General features: G+C 36.2%; 1 protein-coding gene across 5 annotated transcripts in view; it reads right to left on the bottom strand.

Moving 5' to 3' along the window:
* nhsl1b (NHS-like 1b) overlaps positions 1 to 12,013 on the bottom strand; it is a 166,240-nt gene that overhangs the window by 17,835 nt on the left and 136,392 nt on the right. For all 5 annotated transcript variants that reach the window (XM_056445450.1, XM_056445452.1, XM_056445451.1 and 2 more), the window contains exons 2-4: positions 10,947 to 11,099; positions 6,062 to 6,189; positions 2,067 to 2,259 (exon numbers count right to left, since the gene is read on the bottom strand). In XM_056445450.1, coding sequence (XP_056301425.1) covers positions 2,067 to 2,259; positions 6,062 to 6,189; positions 10,947 to 11,099 — 474 coding nt within the window. The remainder of the gene's footprint in view (positions 1 to 2,066; positions 2,260 to 6,061; positions 6,190 to 10,946; positions 11,100 to 12,013) is intronic.

Raw genomic sequence — 12,013 nt, 5'->3', positions numbered from 1 at the left:
TTGCGATTTTTCTGACAGATATTGTAATTTGATTTGCGATTTAATTTTGTATTCAAGCTTCGGGTCAATCAGGACAGATAGATAGATAGATAGATAGAGATATATATATCAAATTGCGATTGCGATTCGATTTCTATAAATCGCACAGCCCTACTCTATAATACACCGGACAATTCAAAATCTAAATAGACAGTTTTCACTCTATCTGAACAGGTAACTCTGGTTTCGAAATCTAATAGAAACATTATTTTATCTACAAAACACCTTTGTGCTGTAGCACTGCAAAAGCAAGGGAACTCCAGAGATTGGGCACTGTTGACTAAGCCTCAGCACTCCGGGAAGTCTGACTAAGTCACAGAGCTGACAGACTGAATTAGTGTGTTGGTGTTTATTTGTGTGTGCTTTAAAGTCGAGCTTCTTCCTGAGTCACAGTGAGTTTTATCATTTTGGGAAAGGATTGAATATACTGAGCTTATTATGTCTAAAGAAGACACTATGTAGTAGGACAGCCTGTGCTCCTTTGGACAAGGTGTCTTGTGTACATTTATGCAACTGAATGCCTAAACGGAAAACTCTTAAATGCATGAAAATGCAAAAACTTAAAAATGACAGAAATGTTAACATGAGAAGTGTTAATGCATTCACACGCATTCATATTAGATGTGGTTATTCATTCAGAATGAGTTGTATGTAGTATTCATGCATGCAGTAGTCAAATGTTAGTAGTTAGGAATAAGCTATGAGGAATTATGAATTAAATACAGTTACTGATTTTGATGTGAGATCCACTGAAAGGAACATATGCCTTTTTTAAAATAGGCTCATTTCATAGTTTCCTTAGGGTTAAAGCTAGGGTTGAGTTTTACCATTTTTTGTATCCATTCAGCCAATCTCTGAGTCTGGTGGGAGCACATTTAGCTTAGCTTAATGATCACTGCATCACTAGCATCTTGCTAAAAATAACGATAAATTTTCTAGATCAGGGGTTCCCAAACTTTTCAGACAGTGACCCCCAAAATAAAAATGCCTGGGACCCGCGACCCCCAATATCCTCTGAGATGGTTATAAATATACAAACCTTGCATGCAACAGTTCACACACACCAATAGGCCCAAGTCTATTCTTCATTTAATTTTGGAGAATGTCACTCTGAGACCTTCCTCCATATTTAGTCGTAGCCTTTATTTTTAAAGTATGTGAATGCTGTAAAGGTGTCAGAAAGTTTAACCTGGTACCATGAAATCAATCTGCTGCATCTGACACTATTGCTGTGTCTTTGATATGCAGTTTAAGTCAGAATTATTAGCCCCCCTTCAAAATATTTTTCTTTTTTTGAATATTTCTCAAATTATGTTTAACAGAGCAAGGAAATTTTCACAGTATGTCTGATAATATTTTTTTCTTCTGGAGAAAGTCTTATTTGTTTTATTTTGGCTAGAATAAAAGCAGTTTTTAATTTTTTAAAGACCATTTTATGGTTAAAATTATTAGCCCCTTTAAGCTATTTTTTTCCCTGACAGTCTACAGACTACAGACTTACCTAATTACCCTAACCTGCCTAGTTAACCTAATTAACCTAGTCAAGCCTTTAAACATCACTTTAAGCTGTATAGAAGTGTCTTGAAAAATATCTAGTCAAATATTATTTACTGTCATCATGGCAAAGATAAAATAAATCAGTTATTAGAAATGAGTTATTAAAACTATTATGTTTAGAAACGTGTTGAAAAAAATCTTCTCTCCGTTAAAGAGAAATTAGGGAAAAATTAAACAGGGGGGCTAATAAATCAGGAGGGCTAATAATTCAGACTTCAACAGCAAGTAATGACCCTTCTTTGGGAACCACTGTCCTAGATGCTAATGGTCTAATCAACTCTTTAATGATAAAACTCAACTATAAAACTCAAGGAAAGTTATAATAATGAGCTTTTTTTTTTTTTTAAGTGGAGTGTTCCTTTAAAAACACTAACTAAATGAATTCTAGCCTGACAAACATAAGGATTCACTGGAGACACAAGATGAAGTTGATATTTCTTTTGGTTTGATCTGAAAGTTTGATTTCTTACCTGTGACATTGATGGGGACAATATCTGTGAGAACGGCCTGTGCCTGTTGCCTCATCTTCTCCTCTGGAGTGGGCAGGACTGAGGCTTTGGAGCACGACATTTGTCCATCAACCTCGACTCCTTCCACCTGTGCTGGACTCTGCGCTCTCATTTGGCAGGAGTCTTTCTCTTCCTCTCCTGAAGAAGCTGTGGACTGAGATAAGAGGAGAAAACATAGTAAGTTTCATGACTACAAGGGGCTTGTTAAGATAAGTGAACAAGAAAAAAATGAAAAGTAAATCTTTTCTGAGACAAGCAGGATGCTAAAATTGAGACTTGAAGCTTCTCTTTAGCATTAGCCAAAGGTTTAAGGGTTGTGTGCGTCGACTTATTGGCGCTCCAGGAGTATACAGAGCAGTTTCATGGGCAACTGACCATCAAACCACACTCTCACACTTCCCAGAAAAGCGCACACACATAAACACACTGAAAAGTCTGAGAGAAAGAATAGAGAGCAGGAACAGAGCGAGGGGAAAACCAGTGAGGCGTTAAAACTCTGTTCACGCATTGTGCTTCTGAAATGGGAACGGCGTTCGCAGCAGTTACAAGTGGACCATCTGAAGTTTCAATTCAACACCTGGGCCTCCCTCAGCCTCACAAACAAACCAACTGTAGTTAAATCACTACAATACATTTAATTATCCATCCAGGTCACTAACAATAGTCAAATAATCAAGTCACAGCTGCCTGAGGTCTTGTTTTATATGTTACTGTTATATTACCCTTCAGGCTTTTTCAGTGCATTTTTACAAGTGCCTAATTATACAGTTAAATGACTATTTAAGAGTGGTTGTTATCTGTTTGAATGACTATATACAGTGCATCCGTAAAGTATTTATATAGCTTCACTTTTTCCACATTTTTATGTTACAGCCTTGTTCCAAGATGGATTAAATCAGGCCTGTATGGTAGAGTGGGCAGACGGACGCCACTCCCTACCTGGAATTTGCCAAAAGGCATCTGAAGGACTCTCAGACCATAAGAAACAAAATTCTCTGGCCTGATGAGGGTAAAATTGAACTCTTTGGAGTGAATGCCAGGTGTTACAGTTGGAGAAAACCAGGCACCGCTCATCACCAGGCTAATACCATCCCTACAGTGAAGCATGGTGGTGGCAGCATCATGCTGTGGGGACGTTTTTCAACAGCAGGACAACACCGCCAAAATATCAGTGGAGTGGCTTCACAACAACTTGTTCAATGTCCTTGAGTGGCTCAGCCAGAGCCCAGATCTAAATCCTATTGAACATCTCTGGAAAGATCTGAAAATGGCAGTAGACCATCGCTTCCCATCCAACCTGATAGAGCTTTAGAGGTACTGCAAAGAAGAATGGGCAAAAATTCCCAAAGACAGGTGTGCCAAGCTTGTGGCATCATATTCAAAAAGACTTGAGGCTGTAATTGCTGCCAAAGGTGCATCAACAAAGTATTGAGCAAAGGCTGTGAATACTGATGTACATGTGATTTTTCAGGTTTTTTATTTTTAACAAATTTACAACAATTCCAACAAATCTCTTTTCATATTGTCATTATGGAGTATTGTGTGTAGAATTTTGAGGGAATAAAAGAATTTAGGCGATGCAGTGGAGCAGTAGGTAGTGCTGTCGCCTCACAGCAAGAAGGTCGCTGGTTCGAGCCTCGGCTGGGTCAGTTGGCGTTTCTGTGTGGAGTTTGCATGTTCTCCCTGCCTTTGTGTGGGTTTCCTCCGGGTGTTCCGGTTTCCCCCACAGTCCAAAGACATGCGGTACATGTGAATTGGGTAGGCTAAATTGTCTGTAGTGTATGAGTGTGAATGAGTGTGTATGGATGTTTCCCAGAGATGGGATGCTGCTGGAAGGGCATCCGCTGCGTAAAACATGTGCTAGATAAGTTGGCGGTTCATTACGCTGTGGTGTCCCCTGATTCTAATCTAATCTAATCTAATCTAATGATTATAAGAAATGTATTTTAACAAATAATTGAAATTAATTATAAAAACAATTATGTAAAAATCTCACTAAAACAATCAAATACATACAAATTAAACCAATATGAATAGTGAATAAATAAATAAATAAATAAGGTACCATGAAGTGAAAGATTTCGAACCTAAAGATTTTCCAAATAAAATGATTATTAAATTACTTTAGAACTACTTTATTACTTTATTACTTTTTGTTGCAGCATAAAATGTACTTTATACAAAAAACTTTTAGGATGGGGTCTATTCTTATGGTGATGATCATCCAACAAAGTAAATATACATGCTTATTAATGTGTGCTTTAAGGAACATCTTTAAAAAAGTGAAAACATGAAATAGAAAGAGAAGCAAAAGTATCCAGCCAGTCCAGTATTGTACCCAGTGGTCTGGGAAAGAAGGTCTAGAGTGGTAAAGAAGGTTAAAAGGGCATGGGATCCCTTAGGGAGGGCTGGGGGGTGGTAGAGGGACAAAAGCATCCCTGAATCTTTGCTTTTACAGGGTCTGACCTTTCAGGGCCCCTGAACGCAGTGTGAGGAGGAGCGATAAAGAAACAAGAAAGAACGAGGACAAGACGGCGTGCTATAAACAAATGTGCAGCATTTCTTACTGAAACTTTTAGTTTTATGACTGTCCAACTGAATCCATTCAGCATAAGCCCTTTCCTTTCAAACCTTCCTTTAATGTTCATATGCTAAACAGCAGCTTGCAGTCTCAATATCGCAAGCAAAGTTGTTGCTTTCTAACACTTTGTGAGTAATAGTTTCATTAGAGTAGCAGTCTCCTGGGGTTCAGACTCATAATGTGGCCACACATGGCTGATGACATTAACGAAGCCAGCAGAGATGCTAAACTCCACAGAGGCACATGCGGGAGGCTCTGATTCAGTACCCAGAATGCACCTGCAGGAAGCTCTCTCTCCAGCAGAGGGAAGCCTAATCCTACAGGCTACACCATTACAGTCAGCCTTCAAGGTTATGTGTTTGGTATAATAGCAAGAACTCTGCACAGATTTTATGACAGATCATTACTTTAATGATCAATGACTAAAACATTCTCTAATATTATAAGTCAATCCTAAATAAATATGTTTCTAATTTCTGGATCACAAAAGTGCATTGTAGAATAAAAACACGGATTTATTGCACTTGTGTATAAATCATACCATAACATTATTATAATTTCATACAGAAATAAAACAAAGGTTATAATTACATCACGCTAGTTTCTCTTACTCCACAACAAATCCTGTACATCCTTTAAATTACAGTGATAATCACTATGAATAACATTTATTTAAAACCTCAAACCTACACATTGTTAAGCAAAACAGAAACTAACAGCATAACTAGCATAAATCCAAATGTGTATGCACTTTGTGTTGCTTGTAAATTGTAATTTGAGAGAAATGTTATCAGATATGCATAAAATAAATTAAATATAATCGCTTCACTCAAACCCAAATCCTATTAAATCCAGAGACACCTAGAAAGACCAAGAATGCTCAAGTAGTCGATTTTTCCATTATTTTTCTATTTTTTTGCTGTAGTACTACACTGTAAAACCCAAAAAGTTAAAGTAACCCAAACCATCTGCGTAAACTAATTGCAACAAATTATTTAAGTTCAAAAATTAATCCTAATGAGTACTGTGAACTTAATCCATTTGAGTAAACAAAGCAATTTGAGCACATTAAAACCCAATAAATGACAAGAACTCAAACCAACTGAGTATTGGACAACCCAAGAAGTTAAGGCAACTCAAACCGCTTGAGGAAACCGATTGCTACAAATATTTTAATTTAAAAAACGAATCTATATGAGTACTGTGAACTTACTCCATTTAAGTTGAAGTAATGAGGCATTTAATTAACTCGTTACCTTCAATACTGATCTCAAAACTCTTTTCAGATGAGTAGAATTAACTTTCAGTAAATTTTGAGTTAATTACACTCATTATTATGCTAATACAGTCAGTGACGGTTGTTAAAAAGGCCTACCTTTTTGTCAGCGTCATCGCCTTCGAGGTCCTCGTCCTCGTGTTGGGAGTTTGAGGAGCCAGAGAAAGTGGGGCCCTGTGAGTAGTACTGCGAGCTGCGGAAACCATCTTTCCTCAGTTTATCACATTCTGTAGGAACAGAGAAGACAAATCAGCGCAAGTCTGAAAGAAAGTTTTTAATTACTTGCAAATACGAGCTCAAGTATAAAAGCAGATAGTGTTTATTTAGCTCCCTCTAGTGGTCTGAGACACAAAGGACAGTTTTAAGTGATGTTAAGGATTGTTCGATGATCCATTGTTTTTTTTTTTTGTTCTTTTATTTTACAGTAACGGCACAAAACAATTGTATAGAGAACAATATTAAATAGATCAGCATGGCTCTGTACTGTATGTGTGTGTGTATCATGTTTCCTGGCTTTCTAAATGAACTGCTGCAGATGGCGGCTCCATCCCCTTGGCACACATCCCAAAATCTCCTTCAGTCATCCAGTCATCTGAATCAAGCAGTCTCTCTCTGACAAACACACACTCATCTGCTGCAAGTCTTCCCCTGTTTCCTGACTTTCATTTTATGACGCTGCACTGCAGCTGTGTGATGCACTCCATTAAACAGCTAAAGTGTGCTGATAGGTTTACCAAACTATCACTGACTAAAAAGCTGAATTTCCGTGACCTATAATGAACAGAAAAACAGGGTGCTGTTGTAATATTTTATATTTTAATATTTTATGTGTAGCATTTTAATTATTAAAATGACTTTATGTCTCACTATGGCAACAATTGATAATTTAATCTGGTAAATAAAACAGTACACACCTCAGATTTTGACCAAAAAGCTGAGGTAAGTACCGTTAGTGTGGCTGTGAACTGCTCACTCTCCGATATTGAGAGCTTGATAGTAGTTTTACAAAGGTTACATATATTTTTTGTGTTTTACTTTTTAATACCCTGTCTTTGAAGTGGTCGTTTTGAAGCTAAAGCTCCTAAAATGTATATTATCCTAACATGTTAGCCATAATTAACAGATACAGTCTGGTAACTGGATTTGACTTAGGTGACTGCCAGTTGATGGTCGTGAAAGGAATACAATTGGACTGAAAATAGACTAAGCATAAAAACAGGTGTGAAAATGCAATAAAAATATGGTATAAAGAAATGACATTTTGATGAATGTAAATTAAATTTAAAGTGACAAATAAAATTATCTCATATTCCATGACTTGGACAAAAAAAAAAAAATACAAAATTCCTGACTTCTTAATGTCTGGAATTAGGGCTTGGTTAATAAACGATATCATATCGGATCGTGATAAAATGTATGTCGATAACTATGATAAGCTCTGGACATTTTTACTCGATATCAATGCAAAGAGCGAATCACAAAGCAGACATATACAGGAATATGTAAATGTGTTAATTTTAGAGATATGCATTGTCAACCCAGTATTGTTTAGCGAGCTCGAATCACTTTTTCGCCAGCAGTATTAGCTGTAAAACTGTTGTTTATTTTAACGATGAATATTTTTACAATTTTAATTAAGTAAAACATTTATTTCAAAATAATTCTGTAGTTGTTTATTTTTTACAAAACGCATTAAATATTTTTGTTTGTGTACTTGTGTACTTTGTGTGTGTATATATGCCGACAGATCTTCAGAATATTATATTTTATATTGTTTAGCATAAATATATTATAGAAAATCAGAAAAATCAGAGTAATGTGTAAACTGTTTTGTTTCTAAACAACACGTTAATATGTTATTTAATGAAGCATCTAATCTTTGTGGCTTCAGTCATTGTTGGGATACTCTTTTAAAGCAACTTATATGGAAATGTATAGAGCATTTCAATGTGGTGATGTCATTGGCCCATGAACATTTTCTGCCAGTTGTCAAACTATTTCATAACTATAACAGGAGGCAATTCAATCATAACTTGACATTAAAACAGTTGTCATAACATTATTAATTGATATGCAGACCTTTAGGATTATCAGGATCTATGGAAATTAAAAATGTAGAACAGGAAATACGTTAAAACCTTTGTTATTGTTTACATCCCTCAAAATGGTCTATATTGTTATTAGTCAATCTGAAACAGAATAATTGAGATTGCATTATTGCCATATCGCCCAGCCCTGGAATAGACCTTTAAAATTCCATGATATAGCAGAAAGTCCAAGACCCGTGGGAACCCTGAAAGATGGATTCTCACAACTGCTGTGTTTGACTGGTTAAGATGCTAAAATAAACAGATTATACCTGTCTCTGGCTATTAAACTGAAACATATAAATATTTAACTAAAAAAGGCATGCTCCAGCTTTAAACATCACACAGAACAAACTATATTATTGCCCAAGAGCAATAAACATAAGTGACAAATCCAGAAAGTGTGAATAAAAACAACAACTGTTAAAATGTCTTCATTTAATTCTCCAGAACCACTGATTATTTTGTTTGCTAATCCTTCACAGTTTCCGTCAACACTTATTTGTCAGTTAAGACTTTAAAGAGACAAGCCTGTTAACAACAGCTTTTAAACTTCTCAAAAAAATGTTAAAGAGACCTGCGAAGTTCCTCTGATCCACATGTGTGCTTAGTGTTGTTTGTCTTGGCAGAGTAAGTGTTTAAACACTAAGAAAGCTTACTTCCAATCAAAGAGACTGCCAGAAAACAGCAGACGTAACAACTGACTGAGAAGTATAAACTGCTTAAAGGCAAAAAGCGTTTGATGATACAGCTCTACCTTTCTTCCTGTCTTCTGAAAGCCTAAAGTCTCAATTATTGTAATATGAGCTACACACCTGTGCATGTATAATTAAACAGGCTTCACATCGGCCACCTGTACAGCTAGATCATTCTCGGGTTACAATTAACTTTCAGGCCAGAATCTGCTAACTGAATGTTGATGTGTACTGCTCTGAATTGTACTGCTAATGATCGGCTCTGGATGTCACCAACAGGCCGTTTCACAGGTGTCCAGTGTGAAGTGACATCATCGGCACGTTCACCTGCTGCTCGATGTGTTTGTTCCCAGAGCAATGTTGACATCATGAGAACTGAAGCAGGTTTGAGGCAGATTCTGATGAATAATGGCCATTTTACAAAGAGGTTAACTGCACTGTTCGGCCCTCAAAGTAGCACTCTTTAGAAATAACTAATTAAATATATGGGGGGAAAGTTAGACTTATTGATCACTGCAACAAAAATCCAACCAAAGTTTTTGCTCACCTAAATCCAAACAACAATCTTTTGGGCAGTGTATAATGCACAATATATAAACAATATAATAACAATACAGTTCTAAATAAAACTTTTTGAACATGAACATCACACAGGGACTCAATATTGATATGACTTTCAGAATAGCTTTTTCAAACTGCTAAAATCAATAAAAACAGGCAAACAATCACACTCCATACTGTTTAAAGAATTCAATACATTATTATTACATATCTTTATTGCATTTGATAGTTCAATAAAGAACCATTAACTTCCATGGAAAAGTTCCACTGCACAAAAGATTCTGTCCAATGATGATGATTCCAAAAAATATTCAAATGTTCCTCATGCTAAGAAAAACAGGGCTGTGTTAACAATAGGCATGGGCCAGTATAAGATTCTAACGGTATGCAGGGTTCCCACTCTTTCATGGACACCAGATTCAAGCATTTTCAAGGACTTTTTAAAGCACTATTAATTTTTAAATCAAGTACCTTTGTTATTCATACCAAATGTGTTGAATTCAATACTGGTGATATATTTAAATGCGCTTTCTGAAAGATTGATCAAATGTGCGTTATTTGTCATTGTTATTATACAATATTTACAATTTTTAAATTAAGAATTTCTCAGTTTTTTCTGTTGTTTTGACAGCAGCACAGTACAATTGTTGAAATAACACTATAAACAATTGTTTTTGTTTAAAATTGAATTCAAGCACTTTCAAGGACCCGTGTTTGTTTTTTAGTACTTTCCAGGCCTTGAATCCATATGTCTGAAATTCAAGTACTTTCAAGCACTTTCAAGAAGTGTGGGAACTCTGGGTATAACCTTGGATAAAAACATCCCGCTTTCACGGTATTGTGATCACTGCTCTAAACTATATTCTTTTTAAATATCTGGGTAAAAAACAAGAACTAAAGGCTGCATCCGAAATGGCATACTTCTATACTATATAGTATGCTTAAAAACAGTATCCAAGCCGAGTAGTATGTCTGAATTCATAGAAATCGAAAAACAGTATGCGAAAAGTGCCCGGATGACCTACTACTTCCGGCGAGATTCTGAAGTGCGCATCCGATACACGCTATCCCATAATGCACCACGAGAGAGTTCATAAATGAGTTCCATTCATACTACTCACATTTATACTGTATAGAAAGTACTTTTCTAGTGGTCGAGTAGTAAATTCAAATTTCAAATGCAGTACCTACTGATTCTGGACACAGCTAATATATTTTATTCTATAAAATGTTTTAAATATAAACATTTAAAACAGTTTGTCACAGTAAACATGTCCGGCTAAATAATTCATATGAATCTTTGACTTCTGCTGTCCTCATTAGTTTCAAAAACACAGATTTCTTTACAATTAAAAACGGCATCTTTGGGTATATTTTCTGCTGGAGATACTGTTGTCCTATAAAACAAAACAAAAAATTCTTACATGTACCTTACACATACCTTAGGAATGGCAATTTTAAAACCTCGACTTTTCCAAATGCTGCATACCTTGAAAACGTTTATCATTCCATGCCTATTTAAGAACTCTTTGGGGAACCAAAAACGGTTCTTGCTGAAAATACCTTTTTCACAAAAGTGCATTATCTTTATTATAGTTCTCATTTTCTGTGTGAATGGGAGTTGAATTGTGTGGCTAGTACCTCTGAGAGCTGTTTTCAGGTTCACTTTGGCCTGACGGTGAAGATCTTCCACACAGGCCGGTCTGGAGCCTGGCAGAAAGACATTCTCCTGCTGGTGCCATGGGGCAGTGTAGTGCACGGTCCACTTTTTCTCCTCATCCAGATTAGACACAGCTAAAGAAAACAGAACAACATTTCAAATTATTTATATGCCATTTATAATGAAAAACATATAAACGTTTAAAGCTGGCAAACACATGACTCTGCTTAACGTGAAGAAGATGTTCATTTCACCACAGGTGGCACAGGGACCAAATTTGACTATTTGTGGACTCATTGAGAGTCAAAACAGAAGCAAAAGAATTATTCGTTTTGCTTTAAAGTTTGGTGCAATCTACAATAAACTTTTAACAGAGTGAATCTTAAAAATGTAAACCAAAGAATGACCCAATACACAATCTAGCTGGCAAAGGTGCAAATGGGCTATTGGGTAAAGGGGACGGTTGAAGGAAATACCCCTGGAGCTGGAACCCCCAGTTGTCCCAACAGCAAACAAACAAAAACAACAACAGGCTGGTGTTTATGACACGAGAGGAAGAGAGGGTGGAGGAGCAGCGGAGGGGGTTTTTCACAGGTGTGTCCACAGGTGGCACTGGGCCATTAGTCTGTGATGGACCATCATGTCCGAGCTGCTAGACTGGCAAGAGAAGCTCACAGGGGGCCATTGTGTTCATTCATGAGGACTTTCAATATAAAAGTGATTTCTTACTCGCACTTCAGAGAGACTAACACAAAACATATGCGTGATTGCACATTAATCGATCTACTGCTTCTGTGCACAGCTTCTCCCTCAGGCCATCATTGTGAGAAGTTTTAAAGATAAGTTGTCAGGGTGAAAAAAACACTACACTAAAAAAGCCCTAAAAAGTAGTAAAAATACCGAATAAACGAATAATATATATTATAAAAAATAACAATTGTAAATACTTTATATAAATATTTTATTTCTCATTTGTACCGTAATATATAATTCAATATATAATTCAATTTTATTCTTCACTTTATTTTCCACTTTTTAATGTCCTCCT

Source organism: Danio aesculapii, chromosome 20, assembly GCF_903798145.1.
Source record: "Danio aesculapii chromosome 20, fDanAes4.1, whole genome shotgun sequence".
Lineage (NCBI taxonomy): Eukaryota > Metazoa > Chordata > Actinopteri > Cypriniformes > Danionidae > Danio > Danio aesculapii.
Note: the sequence above shows the minus strand (reverse complement) of the source record. Positions and strands in the feature narration are given on the sequence as shown.